The sequence below is a fragment of the Macaca thibetana genome, chromosome 13 (assembly GCF_024542745.1).
Source record: "Macaca thibetana thibetana isolate TM-01 chromosome 13, ASM2454274v1, whole genome shotgun sequence".
NCBI lineage: Eukaryota > Metazoa > Chordata > Mammalia > Primates > Cercopithecidae > Macaca > Macaca thibetana.
Window position 1 is genome coordinate 38,058,139 of NC_065590.1, and position 19,159 is coordinate 38,077,297.

General features: G+C 38.3%; 2 protein-coding genes across 3 annotated transcripts in view; one reads left to right on the top strand and one right to left on the bottom strand.

The window, feature by feature from the left end:
- Positions 1-19,159, top strand: part of CNRIP1 (cannabinoid receptor interacting protein 1) — a 1,091,934-nt gene that overhangs the window by 440,828 nt on the left and 631,947 nt on the right. The window lies entirely within an intron of this gene.
- GKN1 (gastrokine 1) lies at positions 1,571-8,203 on the bottom strand. The gene is made up of 6 exons (XM_050754539.1): positions 8,088-8,203; positions 5,227-5,280; positions 5,001-5,138; positions 3,564-3,674; positions 2,489-2,636; positions 1,571-1,819 (listed from the first exon to the last, which is right to left on the bottom strand). The coding sequence occupies exons 1-6, from the start codon at positions 8,139-8,141 to the stop codon at positions 1,725-1,727; spliced, it is 600 nt and encodes a 199-aa protein (XP_050610496.1). The 5' UTR covers positions 8,142-8,203; the 3' UTR covers positions 1,571-1,724.

A 19,159-nucleotide genomic window follows, 5' to 3' on the forward strand; every position in this document is an offset into this window, starting at 1 on the left:
GTATTTTTAGTTGACACAGGGTTTCACTGTGTTAGCCAGGATGGTCTTGATCTCCTGACCTCGTGATTCGCCCGCCTCGGCCTCCCAAAGTGCTGGGATTACAGGCGTGAGCTACTGCGCCCGGCCGTAAATGTTTCATACATGCTTAAGAGGATATATATTCTGCAGTGTTCTACATATGTTCATTAACATAAGCTTGTTAATTGTGTTAAACATTTTTTATATCTGTAACTGCTTCATTTATAGCTTATGGAAAGATGTATGTTAAAATCTTCAACTAGGATAATGAAATTGTTAAAGTCTCCTCAATTCTTATAATTTTTCTATTATGTATTTTGATAGGTATATATAATGTAGAATTTTTGTATATTCCTAGTGAATTTAATTTTTTATCCTGAAATAGGGGCTAGACAATTCTTCTAAGAAACATGGGATTTACCAGTTCCCAAAAGTCAGGTACATGACATTGTATCCAGTTTATGAGTCACAGTTGTATTTCTTTCTCACTCACAGTAGGGAATTATCTAAGACCATGACCTTTGATGGAGTTTTGATAAATTTTTACCTCTCATGGCTTCAGAATATTTTGGAAGTTCTACTAACCTCATAGTACACTTCATGTGAACAGTAACGAAATAGCATCAGTATGAGGAAAAATATAGCAGTTTCATCCCAATAAAAACTGGTAAATTTTAGCATTTTTACAAATGGTGAGAATCAATGTCTTTAGTTTTGTTTGTTAGGATTATTTGTGGCTATTTCCCTGAAGACATGGGACTGGATTAGATATTCCCCTATGGTACTGGGGATTTGAAAAAGATGTATGGGAGCAACTTTTAAAAAGTAACAGTTTTATATTGTAATACACAATATTTAGAGTCTCTATTTTCTCTAACACCTTTCACTCTCCTGGCCATCAGTGAAAAGAAGTTGTGAACTTTGAGCCAAACAGGATCAAGGAAAGTGGAATTGGGATTCAACTTGAGTTATTACCTCTTGAACTGGAAAGACATGTAAACATGGGAGATGAGGCTGAAAATTGGGTTCAGCCATTCTCTGCCATGAGCAAAAAAAGCCATCTACAATATGCGAAAAAGAGGGAAGTAAAATTTAGAGAAGACGAGAGAAGAGGTAACACATGGCTTCAGGGAGAGAAGCAGACTTGGGTCTTGGTGTCAGCAGAGTTCCTGGTTGTATGTAGTCTTTCTGATAACCAGCTGCTTTTTTTGCTCTCAGATTTTTTGAGATATTCTTGTATCTTTGCAACAAACCACCCTTTCTGGCTTATGCGACTCTGAGTGAATTTCTGTCCTTGCTGATCTGAAACGTTACTGTGCACAACAACTATAGAGTAGCCTTCAGAGCAGTCGGAGAGTCTTGGAACCATTCCCGGGGTTGTGGTTAGTGGTGTCTGAAGCACCTGAAGGGGTTCTTTACAGGAGATAGGTCTTGAATATAGGCTAACAGTTGAGTCTAATGCACTTCAACAACTTGCCACCACCACATGGCACTTTTGATCTTGTGCATTCCAAGTCATAAGAAATCATAAGAAATGTGAGTATACACGGAATTCAGTGCTAAATGATTTTATTGAAACTTAAAGAAACTAAACATAACTAGTAGAGAAAAAATTCAGAATGACAAGGTAAAAACCACTAGAGCCCATATTTTTTTCTGCACAGCATATTCAGATGACTAAATCCATAGTGGTTTTAAAAAGCTGTTTAGGACGCCACCTTTTCTCCACAGAAGGAAATGTTCACAATCCATAGTATATTGGTTGTGAAGCACTTTTCTGAGTAAAAAAGCAGGCTTGCCCCTAATAAAGAGAAAAGAAGAAGCCTATATTAATGTTTATTCAAGGACTCTTTTCTTGCAGGGGATTGGGGGAGTAGGGGTTTCCAAACTAGCTATGCATTAATGTCAAGGTTTATCTATCTGTTGTAGTGAAATCAATCAATTCAGAGATCTGGAAAACTGCTGTTAAGTTAGGTCCCTAGGTAGACACTTTGTTTTTGTGCAGCTATTCTTTGAATGTCCAGAAATTCAGTGATTGTCCAAGTTATAGAAAGTTAATAGATTCTATTAGCATTCTCTTTTCATTTAGCCATTCATGCATTCTTTTGAATATGACTTGAGTCTACTCTTGATTCACACCTGAAAGGCAGTGTTCCGTATTTAAGAGCACAGAATCCAGAGCCAAAATGCTTGGAATTGACCCAGGCAAGGATTTTGTGACCTCTCTGTACCTCAATTTCTTTATCCATAAAGTAGGATTAAAATAGAACCTGTAAGATTGCTGTGAAGAACCAATTGAATTAATGCACTTAAAGCACATAGAACAGCAGCTGGCACAGAGCAAGCACTGAACAAATGTTGGCCTTGATGACCATCCCTGCATCACTGGTGCCCACTATGAAAACGCGTGAGGATAGTCTGACAATCCCACCAGCACTAACTTGGGGTGCACAGTAGGGATGCTACTCACCTTGCATCTCCTCAGCCATGTATGTTGGAATCCCACGACACATCTTTGCAATGTTTTCTCCTAACTTGCTCAGGTCATCGACTTTGTTCGGGTTGACTGAGTACATCAGGCCCTTGGGAGGTGGTCCTCCTGGTCCCTTACCCTGAAGCTGAGTGTGGAAAAGACAGGTAGAAGGGAAGAATGGGAGAGAATGAATGCCAAGCCCAGTGGTTTGTTGACTTGAGGGGTATTCAAGGCCAACAGTGAGTATTACTCAGCTAAATTTTTCCATAATCAAGATGAAGAAGGCCATTTCTAGCTTCTTCTGTGTATCTTAACATTTGTGTGTCCTAACGGATTTAGCTGGTTTGAAACCTCAGCTTCTCATAAAAACAGAAGTCTGAGGCTAAATTTATTCTGAAACTTGGACCTCATTTGATCATCATAGATTCCTTGGATTGGACTATGTAATAATCATCTTCTGAGAATGCAGTTTATTTATTTTCTCTACCTTGTCAACAAAAGGTACGCATTTATCAGTTATAGGAATATGAACTCAGGCAAACATGTTAAAGCATTATGGATCTCTTCTTTCCACTCACCTGGATTAGTATGGCCAGACAAAATATACAATACCCAGTTACATTTGAATTTCAGATAAACAATGGATCTTTTTTATTATATCCCAAATATTGCATAGGATATATTATACTAAAAAGACCTGCTGCTTACCTAAAATTCAAACCTAACTGGATATCTTCTATTTTCATTTGCTAAATCTGATAGCCCTAACCAACTCTTGCAGAAAAATGTCCTTCACAAAGTACTGAGGGCTCCTATTGGTGTGACCAGAGCTTCGCTCCTCTAACAGTCAAGGTTTCAAGTGCTTTGCTCAGCAGTTGTACAGGTAGGTGTGAGCCACAGCATTTGATGTGGCAGAAGCTGCCTTCCCTCAGGCAATCACCAATAACTTCCCCTTTGTGCTGCACACAACAACATACTGTAGTCAGTAGGGAATGACTGTGATCTTCTCGTTATTTACTGAAGGTTGTAAAACATGTCCCCTCACCAAAAATAAAAAGCCTTTTAGTTTTACCTTCTTTTCCTTGACCAGTGCATCAAGGGATTGAATGGAGGGCAAGACCTCCTTGTTCATTTTGTGCACAATGCATATCTTCTTTTGAAAGAGTCTGGTTGCAGCAAAGCCCTGTTAAAGTAGATGGCAAATAGTGAGACATGTATTCTCCGAGGAGCTTTTCTTATCAGAAGTCAGTTCCACCAGCAGAGAGAAATGGAACTCCAAGATCATGATGAGTTGGGATAAGAGCACTGGATGTGGCACTGCTTGGCAATCATATTTATTGCTGACATTTGTGAGGACAAACTACAATTCTGTGAGGGCAGAAACTGAGCATCTGACTGGTTTGCTTTATTTTCAGGTTCTCGTATGATGAAAACCCCTCTATATACGTCTGTTTTACTGAAATAGACTTTAAAAGCTATCATGTTTTAGTCTCCTTTGATCCTCACATTTCACGGAGACAGGTAAGACAAAAATTATTTTTCCAATTGACCAGATAAAATGGAAACAATGAAGCCTTTGTTATTTAAAAGTATAAAGTTTGTTAAATATATAGCTGATAATTGCAGAGTTGAGTCTCCTAACTAGTGTTAAGTGTTCCTTTCTTTGCTCTTCTCTTTGATTCTCTTTTTCTTTCCTTCTCTTTTTCTCTCCCTTTCTTTCTTTCTTTCTTTCTTTCTTTCTTTCTTTCTTTCTTTCTTTCTTTCTTTCTTTCTTTCTTTCTTTCTTTTTCTCTCCTTCTCACCTTCCTTCCTTCCTTCCTTCCCTCCTCCTCCTCCTCTTCCTCCTCCCCTTTCTTTCTTTCTTTCTTTTCTTTCTTTCTTTCTTTCTTTCTTTCTTTCTTTCTTTCTTTCTTTCTTTCTTTCTTTCTTTCTTTCTTTCTTTTTCTTTCTTTTCTTTCTTTCTTTCTTTTCTTTCTTTCTTTCTTTCTTTCTTTCTTTCTTTCTTTCTTTCTTTCTTTCTTTCTTTCTTTCTCTTTTCTTTCTTCTTTCTTTCTTTCTCTTTCCTCACTTACCAATTAATATTGTCATTTGCATTTCCTGAGTTTTAGGTGAAATGTCAATTTCAATCTCTTTAGAAGGGGATCATAAAACCTACTTTGAAAACAAAGTGAGATAGGCTAAGTTTTGGAAGCAGTAATGTTGTGTAACATTATTTAGGATATCTGCAGGCAAGGCAAAAGGATGTTCATATTTGTTGTATATACACGCAATCCCTTGAACATAATGTTTATTGGTTTGAATTTTAACTGATCATGCAATAATTCTTAACAGTAGTTATCTCTAGGGAACAAAATTGGATGGGCAAAATGGGCATCTTTACTTATAACTGTATGCTTATGTGTAATTAGAATTTATTTTTAATTTCTTTATGGCTAGCATGCACATTTTTTTGTTAAAAAGAAATCCTATTTTTAAACAATAAAGTGAAAATTGCATGTTGGCTACGTACAGTTCTATAATCCCAGATGGAATTCCAGGAGTTCCATCCATTGTTATTGTCAACATTAGCCACGTTGTGTTCATTGTTGACACTCACTGACTGCTGCCCACTTCCAGCATTGTTGTTGTCATTGCTGACGTTGATATTCTGAAGTTTACAAGGGATTGAGAGTGATTTAGTACCACATTTATTTGCAAGTGCATTTTGGTAGCAAACTTGAAAAGGTGAGACTTACATAGTCAGCAAGGGCAGGAGCTAGAAAGACTCCAAGAAGTCCAGCAAAGACAATCTGAAATGGCAAATAACAATGATCTGCTGTTACATGGCAAAATTATATCTTCTTTCTTTCTCTATCCAAGCTTATAAAAAATATTCGCTTATTTTACCAATGTGTTCAGTTCTAGTTTGATGTGTTTTGTTCTTCTCTTACCTTGCATTTTTTAACCATAAAAGTTTTAATGATAATGTGAAATTGCTCATTAATTGTAAGTAGTTATATTAATGTGATATATAGTTTTAGAATTTTTAGCATAGGTCCTATGAAAAACTGGAAAAATTGATGAAGAAGGGAAGTTGAGAGCCAGGAAAGCTGCTTTCATCTCATTGCCATCCAGTACTGAGGAAGAAAATGTAATTTTCAAGTAGTGATCAATCAAATTATTGAATCAAATCCCTTTTTAAGTAAAACCTGAAATGTACCATCTTGTTTCTCTTCAGTTTAATAAGTGGCATCATAAAGGTGACTTTGCTAAGATAATACTTCTGGAAATGTCAGAATAGAGTTTAAAAATTTTTAAGATTGGTAAAAATATTAACTTTATAATAAAACATATACTTGGCAAATGAATTTCCTATAAATTATCATTGGTCAGAATGCTGTTTTGTTGAAATACATTAAGTAATATAAACCATAGGTGTTATTAGAAAGTAGAGAACTGCCTTTCTTATCTAGGGCTTTCAAGGACTTGCTATAAATGATTATTTTTTAAATGCCTTATAAGTCTTCATGATTTTTCTATTTCGGATAAACTCAGCTATAGTTAATGCCAGAGCATTCTACCTTGAATAGATATTTGGATTATTTAAATCTAGTAAAAGAAGAAAGTTATACTTCTTGTGAGTATTAAGAGGTGGGAGTAAAGATTCACTTTTAAGTTATTGAAAATATGTGCATTCTCCTAAATATTAACAAAAATAATTTGGGGTAACTGACAGGGCTTGGTTATTCAGCTTAAATTTGTACTGTGGCTTATGTTACACAGGTTGTTGATGTTTACCTCTCACTCACTTGTTTCTAATTGTTTTATAAGGTTTAAAATTCTCTCTTTAGTGAAAATCAGAAAATTCACCTGGCTTATATTTTGACCTCCTAGGAAACATGTTTGTATCAGTATTGAATTTTGGTCAGTGCCCCAATATAAGAAAGTTACTGTTTTAAAATAAAGCAAACTGTCTTATTTTCTTTGGAAAAAAAAAAGAATAAGTTTTACAATAAATAGCATAGTATAAATGAATACTATGGTTTGAAATGGCTATAAGTTCTAAAAATCACATCTGAAAATGATTTCAGTTAATTTTCCTATTTAACATGGGATGTTTTCTTCCTAATAGAAATAATCTTTTTATTAAAAAAAGACTTTCCACAGCAATGGATTAGTAGGCAGGTTGGATGCCGATGATGAGAAAGCAAGGATAGAGTGCCTGGCTGGCAAGAGTGATCAGCAGGGGCGATGCCACTAGCAGTGTCCCAGGAGACCTGGTTTAATTATTTGTTACAGGGTCCCTGATACTGGTTGTCAGAGCACAGAGCTTTTATGCAGGGTGCCTCCTTCTGGGTACCTAGTCTCATTTCCTCTGCCTGGGACAAAATAGTTTTGAGACCTGCTCTAGAGAGTCAAGGTAATTTAAAAAAAAAAATTAAAATTTTCTCCCAATAGCTTAAAAAGGAGTTAAAAATTAGTCTCCTAAAAAGTCAGAGGCAGAAGAAATTTTAGAGAACAACTAGTACAATGCAGTCATTTTACAGATAAGGTAACTGAGCTTCAGGGGTTGAGTTGGCCAAACTTATACCTCTTGTTCACAGCAGAACTAGGAGAGAAATCAGATCTAACCTGTGTCTGGATCTCCCTCTGACCCTTTTAAACTTTGCTGCTATTAAGAGGACCTAGCTCTAGATAATCATTTTACATTTGCAGCCCCATTATAAAGTAGAGTCTGCCGTAACGTTTTCCAGTGCGTAGAATGTTGAAACGTGAAAACAGTCATCTGATTCCAGCCCCTTTGCATCCTGTTGTGAGAAACCCAGCACTACTAGTTACTTTGGCTGGATTTCTCAGTCCACCTCCTCCTAGACCCTCAGACTTCTGCCTGGAACCACAGGAGAGATGCTGTGGTAGCTTCATGTTTCAGATGCTTTCTTAAATAAATGGCCATGCTAGAGAACAAGGCAAATCTTTCTTTCTTGCAGACCCATTTTACTGTAACAAATGTGACAAGAAGTCTATCTCACCCACTTATTTTGATAATACGCTTTTCATCTTGCCTGAACATGCTCAAGAATTTTGGTAAAAGGAGAAATTCAAGAATGAGGGATGATCAGGGACTTTCTAGGGCTTAGGGACTGCTTACCCTGCATGGAGACCAGAATCAGGTGATGCAGAAAGTCATTTTGTTAAAAATAAGTCAGTGTAAGGTGCTCAGACAGCTGTCTAATATCAGCACAATTATCCTTCTCCATAGAGATGCTCATAAATGCCATGATTACATAAATAGAAAAAAGATTTTTTTCATTATTTCTTCTTCTTTTAAAAAAAGGGATATGTGTGTAGAACGTGCAGGTTTGTTAGGTAGGTATATGTGTGCCATGGTGGTTTGCTGCCCCTGTTGATCCATCCTCTAAGTTCCCTCCCTTCACTCTCCACCCCACAATAGGACCTGGTGTGTGTTGTTCCCTTCTCTGTGTCCATGTGTTTGAAAGAGAATTTTTTTAAAACAAATTTTCCATGATGATGCCATAAGAAGCAGACCTCCTAAATCTGAGAATATTGACAGTCCCCAACTATATGGTGGTAAATTCAAGAGGAAAAATCTACTCACTGTGAACTTCATCTTGTCTTCACGAAAGCAGTGGACAGAGGAGCAGGCAAGCATGGACCTGAGTGAGAAGACTTCTCATATTTGTACTCAACCAGGTTGACTCAAACTAGGTGTTACCAGGTGGGGTCAAAGACTTATCATCCTCAATTTCTCCTATCTGTGCCATGACCCAGTGTACCAGGAAACCTTTCAGAATATCTGTATGCTTAGCAAGGAACTTTCACGTGGAGTTGACCTGACTCATCACTTGTTGAAGCTGAAGGTATCACAACAAACTCAATATAATTTATGATAACTTCTCACCCAACTGAAGCTGTGGGTGTGAGTATTTTACACGTTAACATTGCTCAGATTCAGAAAAAGAATAGTCCCTAAAATCAAACAAAATCACAGTCGAAAAGCTGTGGGTATACTAGGCCTTCCAGATAGCAGCTCCTATAGGAATATAGGAATGGTTTCCTCCTCTTAACTTTTATCTGAGCCCATGGCTATGGTTTTGCTTAGGCTAAACATGTTCTGTGAGCAACTCCCACCAAACCTATCCCTTTTCTGCAATGTTGAGCTCACTTAATGATAGCACCATGTGTCTGGTACAGCCCTTTTTCTCAGCCTCACATCCAGTTAGTTACTGTCATTTTATCTCTGAAATGCCTCTCAACTCTAACCGTGCCCACAGCTCCCCTCACCTGGACTTTCACAACAGTCATGCAATTGATCACTCTGGTCGTCAGTTTCTTATATTCCAATGCATTTTCTTCATTAACCCTGAGGTTGTCTTTCTGAAGTGCATAGATAGACATGACTCTATCATGCTTGGAAATTTCACTGGCAGTCTACAGAAAGTTCAAAGTCATTGGAATGGCATCCAGCGTCCTTTGTAATAAGATTTCCAAAGGCTTCCCGTCTGCCACTTTATGCTATGTACCTATATTCTAGCTTCACCAGCACTCCCACCATTCCCGGAAAAGTCAAGATGTGTATGCCTCCATGCCTTTGTACGTGCTGTTGTTTTATCGTGGAGGGCCACCCCCTAGCCTCTCTCGGTAGACCCCTGTTCATTGTTCAAGGCTCAGCTCAAATATCACTGTCTCCATCACATCTCCCCCACCTGCTAGATAGAACTTCCCTAGTGTTTGTTTTTTTCTTCTGGGAACTATAAAAGAAATATCTTTTTATTTGCTTCTAGATAATTTAGTTTTCAGAAGTTACATTAAAATAATAAAAAATATTTTCATCAAAAGCAGAGAGTAGAAACTGTCAATTGGGCAGACAAGTAAAAGCTCAAAACAGTTTTGGAGGTGAGTTGGTTTTAATTTTTTTCCTGCTTCTTCCTATACAGTGAAGCTAGTAAATTAAATTTACCAAAGAGGAAAACTGTATTTCATTAACTACCAATCTATAAATTTTCCCTTTGGAAACTTCGTGCCCACAATTTTCCTCCTGTGCATGGATTGAAACCATAAGATGGGATCACATGGTTATAAAGCTTGATTTGCTATCAACATCTCTTCAAAAATGTTGGTAGGAATGGATTAGAACAGCTGCAGTGAGATATTACTGATATTTTTAAATGTGTCCACTGATTTCTTTTAAACTCGCTCTTTATCCACATAAGGTAATAAGCCCGGGGTAAGGGGCAGACATGTGTGAAGAGGCCTTCATCTGCTTTAGGAAACTTCATGTCACTGAGAAGTCAATGAGTAGGCAGCATGGTCTCTACGTTTAAACTCAGCCACTGGTAGTCATCTTGGTACACAGGTGCAGTGCCCAGCACACATTTTGCATGTCATACCAAAGACAAGGGCCTGAAGTTCTGCAGTGGACCTGTGAAATGCTGGCCTGGAAGATGTTCCATGACAGATAGACAGACAGATGGATAGATAGATAGATAGATACATTCATACATACATGCATACATATATAGACATACATATAGGTACATACACATACATAGATACATAGGTAGAGTTCAGTGTCCAATAATGCCCCCCTCAGAGACTGACAATTCACGTTCACACATCAAATGGGCTAAGAAATTTATAGGGGAAAAAATCTATGTTTCATCCAGATTCTTCTCATCTTAGTTGTCTACAGAACCTGATTGCTTTCCCTTTTTCTCTTATTTATTTGTCCTAACATCTAATAACAACTCTGGGCACCCCCTGCCTTACTGAAATAATTGTGCTTCCTCTGAGGATGCACCCTGGATTTGAAAATCCATTTGGAGAGCTACTGGATGAGGCTGGAAGCCAGGAGACCTAGATTCTATTTTCCCATCTTTCAATGAGTCATTTACTTTTTTTCTTTAGACCTTAGGTTTCCTGTGGGTAAAAGAGAAGAAATTCCTCCTTTATACAATATTGTTACTTCAATGTCTCTACAACCAGAAGAACCTCTTTTTCTGTACTTTGTGTGGTGTGGGAGGCTGAGGGAGAGGGAGTGTGGGAGTCGAGGTGGGGGTGAACCCTCACCTCAATCCTGGTCTCATCCAAGGCCGAAAGTCCTAATGAAGCATGAGCAAGACTTTAGACCTGAGAACTGTGTTTTGTGTTTCATTCTTCCCATGAGGAAGAATGTCTTCCCGGGAAGACAGAACATACCAATGGTTGTGGTCACCTCCACAGAATCTAAAATATGCAGACAAATATATGGTGCTCAGTAGGCTTCTTATAAAAATTTGACTTGCGTAAAGGAGATGTTAAGCTACAGGATAAAAAGTGTGTTATATTTAGTCATTTCTGATTTTGGTGCCAGCCTGGGAAGGGCTGCCCTACACTGGCTGTGGTGACACATTGAGGGAGTCCCAGTTGATGGTGTGACCTCTGTGGCTTGGGGTTAGTGTGGAACAAACCAGCCCATGGGTAAATAGAGCCTGCCCTGCCTACAGAGATTGACGCCGGGCCATGCCAAGAAACAAGCCCCTATCGTCATTTTATCTCACAATGCACACACACCCAAGGCTTCATTCCACTCCACACCCTGTTGTGTTGTGCTCAGTGGAAACTCCCTCTGTGTGGAGCAGATGGGATACATCCCATGTGCAATATGCTTCTGTGTGCAACTGGAGGGAGGCTTGCAAAGGACTAAACTGCTCATTAAAAGATGTCAATCAGATCCCAAATGGGTGGAACCAAAGTGCTTTCCCACAGAAATCAGACTTTTCACATTCCTTCTTGTTCTCTGAGTGGAAGGGAATGTTTGCCTGTACGGCACATTTTAATCATTAAAGATTCTTATTCAAGATTCCGTCTCTGTACAGACCTGTTAATGGGCTGACCTAGTGGTCATTAATACCTATGAAGCCTTTAGTAACCTTGGCTTCCTTTTCATTCTTGCTCCATTTTCTGATAGTTAGGACTCAACTGGCCTTAGTCCATTTGCCTGCAAATGGTAATTTATTTGTTTGAGTGTGGAAGTGCCTTCATGCAGAGACTCTATTTCAGTCTCCTTGCCTTTACTCTTGTCTTTCTGAGCAAACTGCACACCAGTCTGATGGTCCTTTTGATGGTCCCAAGTCAAGTGGTTCATTATGAGGTCTGAATACACTTCACTGTGGAGAAATTTCTGCCCCTCCCTGGTCTTGATTTCCCAGCCCATAGCTAAGACTCTTATGATGGTTCCGGTGACTACAGCCTTGGTGCTTGCAGCAGTGACACACCCTTAGTAAAGGCTCCATATGTACTTATGGCTAGGAATGACACATCTGAAAAATAGCGATAGAAACATGTAAAATAACATTTTAATAGTTATTGCTAGAGAAGCTTCAAGTTCCAGAAAATCCAAACTTAATACATAATTATTTTTGTATAGGGGAGAAATTCTTTTCGAATTACAGCAGAGTGGAGGGAGCACTTTGCATTACTGAACAGATATTTTTGTTGTTTCCTCTGGGACCATTGCCTTCCAAAATACATATAACTCTGGCTTTCTGGGGCTGCTTGTATGTCTGTTCAATTGCATTTGCCAAACCTTCTGGATCCCCTCAGAGGCAGGCAGTGATATATTATGCCTAAGATTAGTTGTTACCTTGAGTGATAGAGTGATATAAATGGGGTTTGGAAAAATCTTGCTATAGAAGATCTCTTGAGTAATTGCATCATGTGTATAAAATATATGAAAGTAGAAGTAAAGACCATATTGACCAATAACTTCATTTTTATCATCGTGAAGGACAATCAAGCCTGGTTAAACACTTCTGTTCTGAAAAAGATTTAAAGAAAATATGCCCATATAAGGAATAGAAATCACAAAGTGATCACAACATGTTGCTTTATAATTACCTCCTGGCTAATCCAGAAATAAATAACACTACACTTTGTTCAGTGTTCATATGGAAGCGGTTTAGAAATAATGGTGTAAAAGCACTCATACTGGTGGTGTGTTCATTAAATAACAGCAGTGAGGCTGGGAAATGACTAAACTGCTCATTAAAAGATGAGAATAAGATCCCAAATGGTTGGAACCAAAGTGCTAGTGCTGGCAGAGCAGTGCCTAGTGCCAGGGCCTTGCGAGGACCCTGGGCCGCCACACCGCGGCTTCCCTGGCAGAAGAGGCCAAAGTAAAGGCCTTGCCCTAAGGCCAGTGAACAATGAAGCACAGTTTTGTGAATCCTCGAGCTTTCTGTAGGGTGACCGGTCAGAGCTGGTTTCCTTTTCTACGTCTTACATAGAACATAATACACACATATGCAATCTTTTCACTTCTGAAAGAACACATCTTCAGATGGTGACATTGGATCCTCAGGGGTGCCTCAGGGAATTTTGAGTTTCCATGTTTATTCAATTATGCTTTCTCCCTACCTACATTCTTAGTCTGTAATTCCTGGAAATGCTTAATAAAATGCATCCATCAGGATTCATTCTGGAGTGTGCTTTTCCTTCAGAGGTCCCACTGGATTTCAATAAAAACCTCTCATCCAGGCCAGGAAAGTTCTATCATTTGCTTGCTCAGAAATGGGTCACTGGGCCTAATATCCCCCACTCATTTTCTCATATTGAAAAATAGCCCATTAATAGCAATAGGCATGCTGCAGCTAATGCCATGCCCCAATTAAGCACAAGTGCTACAGAAGATTTAAAGATGTAAAACAAACTATGTTCACACTCCAAGATCCTGAAATCTGTATGAGAGGTAGGACTGGCTTTGTAGATGTGTGACTAGTGCAGTTGCAGAGGGCCCACACTTGGAAGAGAGCCCCACACTTGGGTTTAGTGCTTTGCAGTTGCCACCTTGAAAATCCTAATACTTTTATTTTTGAATTTGTGTTTTCTAAGTGGAGCGAATAGGACAACGGAGCATTTCTTTCATCCTTTGCATTCTTCCTGCTTGGAGCCTTGGTTCACACGTGGTCCTGCATGCCCACCTCTCTGGATGGGCTCTTGATCACCACTCTTCTACTTCTCTCTACTGGTAGTACATGGCTACAGGTACAGGAAGCGTTAAGGTCAGACACATACACCCAGATGCTGAGTTGCAGGAGTCACTTATGTTGCAAAGATCCCTATGCCCAAGGGAGTGTGTGACAATAAATAGCACATCAAAAACACTGTCACAAGTTGAGAGAAAGAGAGAACCTATGGATGAAAGGAAAAAGCTTTTTTCCCCTGCTATCTGAACAAGGGGGCCCACATTTTCATTTTGCATTGGGCATTGCAAATTGCATAGCTAGTCCTGATGGGAGGCAAGACACACACATAGTATAGACGCACCAAAGCAAGATGGGAAGAGGGTGAGGTTTTGAGAGGCTTTGACCTGTCCAAGGTTACATGGCGGGTAAGAATGGAGTGATGAATTCACATAACCCTGGAGCCTGTGTTCTTTCCTTTATGCCAAATGAGCGGTAGAGACAGACATTTAAAAGAATGTGCCATCTCTTAGCTGGAGTGGTTACAGAGGCTTCATGCAGCAGACAGGCCTTGGCTGAGTCCTGTGGGATAGACTGACATAGACAGAGAGAGAGAGGGGGGGTCAGGCCACTCCAGCCTAGAGGAGCAGCAGAGTCAGGTGGTGTGAACAGGAGGTTCAGTAGTTGTGAGGAGACTGTCTTATGGCATTCTTAACACTCTCAGGTTTGCTTTTGGGGTTGCTAAATATCTCATTTAATCACAGTTAGATAGAGAAAAAATTGACTCAGGATTACCTAACTTATCAAAAACCTACAATTTACTACATACTGAGATCAAGATATTACAGGGATTTAATCGTCACCAGTTGCCACTCGAAACTTCCCTTTCTCTTTGGCCCAATACTTCCCTGCATGTCTGAAGGTTCTTTTCTCTTTTCCACACCCACACGTTTAAATAGCCTTGAGCTCCTCCCAGTAAATTAATATTTTAGGTAGTGGCCATGGGTGTTTCCCTAAAAACGTAGTCACTTAACTTTTTCATAATTGACACACCTTTCAATTTGATTTAGCTTTTTCATAAAGGACCATCAGGCACATAGAAAGGCAAGTATATAAATAAGTATATACTTTTTAGAAATGTAAATATACTTTATTATTTAGAATTTCATGACTCACCTTGAAATAGAATGTATATAGAGATGATATATGATGGAATCTCTGGATATCTATTAGGCTGTGAGTCTCCTTCCTTCCTTCCTTCCTTCCTTCCTTCCTTCCTTAATTTCCTTCCTTCCTTAATTTCCTTCCTTCCTTCCTTCCTTCCTTCCTTCCTTCCTTCCTTCCTTCCTTCCTCTCTCTCTCTCTCACTCTCTCTCTCTCTTTCTCTCTTTCTTTCTTTCAACAGAGTTTCACTTTTGTTGCCCAGGCTGGAGTGCAATGGTGCAATCTTGGCTCACTGCAACCTCCACTTCCCGGGTTTAAGCGATTCTCCTGCCTCAGCCTCCTGAGTATCTGGGATAACAGGTGCCCGCCACAATGCCTGGCTATTTTCTTTTTGTATTTTTAGTAGAGACAGGGTTTCCCCAAGTTGGCCAGGCTGGTCTCGAACTCCTGACCTCAGATGATTCACCCACCTTGGCCTCCCAAAGTGCTGGGCTGTGAGTTTCTTGAGACAGAACTCACACTACTTGTGTCCAGCACACTTCCTGCCCTCAAATGAAATTCTGATACAAAAAAGGTTGTACTAATGTTTACCACTTTTCTCAAATCTAGAAGAGGCCAATTTCCCAGAAAACCCCCTTCTCTCTTCTTGGGTGGGAGCCAATATAGAAAATAATTTAATCTTAAAACTGATTCTTATTGGACCTGTCATCAGTGGAACTCAGCTTTTCATGACCTGTCACCAGCTTCTTCCCTCTTCCCTCCAGTGACTGTTCAAATCCTTGCCAGATTATCCAAGTCCTCTCTGTCACTCCGATTTTCAACCTAATAGCCTATTACATGCAGAAACTCAAAGGTATCAGGCTTCTTGAACTGTCATCCCTCCATCTTCCATTTTGTCTTCACCCAAACTTCATTCCCTCTCATCTTGGAGGAATACGTTCTTAATATATCATTTCTAAGACCAACATTTCTATCTCTGATTTTCATCTTCCTCAATCAAATAGCTGTCTTTTTTCTCAAACTTCAGTCTCTTCCTTTATGATTTGCTGCTTCTTTTTGATTTGTATGGCCAAATTTTCTCAATACTAACAAAATAAAGCAAAACATAAAAACATTCCCTTAAGTCTACTTTCCTCACAAATGGAGACCTTATATCTCCCCTCCTCTTTACATCCCTTAAAAAAATCACATACGTTTTCTGATTCTACTTCCCCACCTACCATCATGGCTCAACCCACTGCAACTGGGCTCCAGTATTGGTGAGACCAAAGTGAGGAAGACAAAGAGCCTAACTTCAAAATTGCTGACATGCTGCTGTCTTTTCAGTACTCATCTAACTTCTTTGTACTTTTTGATCCTGCAATTCCCTTATTTTAAAAAATTCTCTCATTTCTTTACTTCTGTGACATCCCTTTCTGCCATTTGTACTTCAACTGCTCCTTCTACCATCTCAACATTTGCTTTATTCTCTTTCATCTTTCCCTTCAATGTTGGCGTTGGAGTCCATCCTTGGTCTTCTTTTTTTCATCCTTTGCATTCTTCCTGTGTGACCTCCTTTATTCTAAATACTTGAGCCACCCATATGAGATGGAAAAACAGGTCCAACCCTACTGAGCTTCAGGCTTTATTTGTTGTGTACATTAGATGTATTTAATAATCGTATTTCAAAATAAAATAAACTCCAAACCAAATTATTTTTGTTAGTTCTCAAACATGCTGTTTTTCTGTTATTTCTATTTATTTTAATCTGAGTCAATCAAAATGATACCTCAGCTATTGTCAAATTGATTCACAAAGGATAACTATAGCCTTTAAATTCTTTTAAATATCTGTTTTAAAAAACCATCTAAAATTCTTTTCTGAGCATAAAAGTAACTCAAAAGAAATTGTAGAAAACATAAAAATAATCAAAGAATAATTGACACATATCATCCTACTATGCAGAAATAATCACTGTTAACTTTTTATCATATTTTAACAAAACTTATCTTGTGACTTCTTTGATTCCTGTGTTATTTAGAAACGTGCTGTTTAGTCTTCAAATTTGGGGGGATTTTTCAATTATCTTCCTGTTATTGATTTGTAATGTAAATTCATCATGATCTGAGAACACACTTTGTATGATTTATATTCTTTTAAATTTGTTAATGTGGGTCCTGTGGCCCAGTATGTGATCTATCTCGGTGAATGTTCCATGGAAGCTTGAGAAAAATGTCTATTCTGCCGTTATTCAATGAAGTATTCTATAAATGTTGATTAGATACAATTTATTGGTGAAACTGTTTCGTTTAACAATACCCTTACTGCTTTTCTGCCTACTTGACTTATTAGTGCTTGGAAGAGGGGTATTGAAGTCTCCAGCTATAACAGTGTTTTGTCCATTTCTCTTTGCAGTTTTATCAGTTTTTAAAACATAGACTTTAATTTAATTTTATTTTATTTTATTTTTTTATTTTTTATTTTATTTTATTTTTTTTTGAGACGGAGTCTCACTCTGTCGCCCAGGCTGGAGTGCAGTAGCGGGATCTCAGCTCACTGCAAGCTCCGCCTCCCGGGTTCACGCCATTCTCCTGCCTCAGCCTCCCGAGTAGCTGGGACTACAGGCGCCCGCCACCTCGCCCGGCTAGTTTTTTGTACTTTTTAGTAGAGACGGGGTTTCACCGTGTTAGCCAGGATGGTCTCGATCTCCCGACCTCGTGATCCGCCCGTCTCGGCCTCCCAAAGTGTAGACTTTAATTTTAGAGCCATTTTAGGTTCATAGCAAAATTGGTTGGGAGGTACAAAGATTTCCCAGCTCTATTAGTTTTCATCTCACATATTTTGATACTCTAGTGTTAGGTAGATACCCGTTAAGGATTGTTATATATTCTGGGAGAACTAAATCCTTTATAATTATGTGATGCCTCTCTTTATCCCTGATAATTATCTCTATTTTGAAGTTCACTTTGTCTAAAATCAATATAGGTGCTTCAGTTTTCTTTTGATTAGTGTTAGATGGTGTATTTTCTTCACTCATTTACTTTTAACCTCTCTGTGTCTTTATATTTAAAGTGAATTTCTTATAGACAACATATAGTTCGGTGTTATTTTTTGTTTTATTATTATTACTTTTGAGATGGAGTTTTGCTCTTGTTGCCCAGGCTGGAGTGCAATGGCATGATCTTGGTTCACTGCAACCTCTGCCTCCTGGGTTCAAGCGATTCTCCTGCCTCAGCCTCCCGAGTAGCTGGGATTACAGGCATGTGCCGCCATGCCCAGCTAATTTTGTATTTTTAGTAGAGACAGGGTTTCTCCATGTTAGTCAGTCTGGTCTTGAACTCCTGACCTCAGGTGATCCACCCGCCTCAGTCTCCCAGAGTGCTGGGATTACAGGCATGAGCCAGATTAACTCTGCCACTTTCTGTCTTTTACTTGATGTATTTAGATTATTCACATCTAAAATGATTCTTGATATAGTTGGATGAATATCTATCATGGCTATAATTTCTCTGTTCATTCCATTTGTTTTTTGTTTCTGTTTTTCTTCCTCTCTTTTTTGTCTTCTCTGGTTTTAGCTGAGGATTTTATATGATTCAATTTTCTCTCCTCTGTTAGCATATCAGTTATACCTTTTAAGAAGTTTCTTAGTGATTGCTGATTTTACAATGTGCATTCACAACTAATCTAGATCTACTTTCAAAAATCACTCTACTGCTTCATGGGAAGGACAGGTACCTTTCAACAGAGTACTTCCAGTTCCTCCCTCCTATCCTTTATAACATGCTGCCATTCATTTTACTTATTCATATGCTATAATCTCAAAATACAGTTACTATTATTACTTTGAATAAATATTGATCAATTAAGAATAGTAAAAATGAAAGATTTTATTTTACCTTCATGTATTTCTCCTTGGATGCTTTTTTTTTCTTTATGCAGATCTGAATTTCTGACCTATATCCTTTTCCTTCTGCCTGAAAAACTTCTTTTGATATTTCCTTAGAGGGCTGGTTTGCTGATGATACATTTCTTCACTTTTTGCTTGTCTAAGAAAGTCTTTGTTTCTCCTTCATTTTTTTAAGGATAATTTTTGCTGAATGTATAATTCTCAATCAGTGATTTTTTTCTTTTACCACTTTAAATATCTCACTCTAATGTCTTTATGCTTGCATGATTTCTGAGAGACAACCAGTGTAATTTTATCCTTTTGCCTTTATGGGTATGGTGTTTTTTGTTTTTTGATTTTTTTCTCCAGGCTTCTTCCATGATTCCTTTTTTGTCTTTGAGTTTTTTTTTTTTTTTTTTTTTTTTTTTCAGTTTGAATATGATATGCCCAGGTGCAGATTTCTTTGGTATTTATTCTGCTTAGTTTCATTAAACTTCCTGGATCTGTGGTTTGGTGTCTGTCATTGTATTTGGAATGTTGTTGGCCATTATTAGTTCAATGGTTTCTTCTGCTCCTTTTTCTCTTTATTTCCCTTCTGGTGTTTCAGTTATATATATTTTACACCTTTACAAAATGTTCCATAATTCTTAAATAACTGTTCATTTTTTAAATTTTTTCTTCTCTTTGTATTTCAATTTG

Excerpts from the sequence above, each read along its gene's own strand:
- GKN1 (XM_050754539.1), bottom strand. The coding sequence starts at position 8,141 with ATGCTTGCCTGCTCCTCTGTCCACTGCTTTCGTGAAGACAAGATGAAG. Across the intron at positions 3,675-5,000 it reads CCATCTGGGATTATAGAACT|GGCTTTGCTGCAACCAGACT; the intron begins GTACGTAGCCAA and ends CTACTTTAACAG. Across the intron at positions 1,820-2,488 it reads CATGGCTGAGGAGATGCAAG|GGGCAAGCCTGCTTTTTTAC; the intron begins GTGAGTAGCATC and ends TCTCTTTATTAG.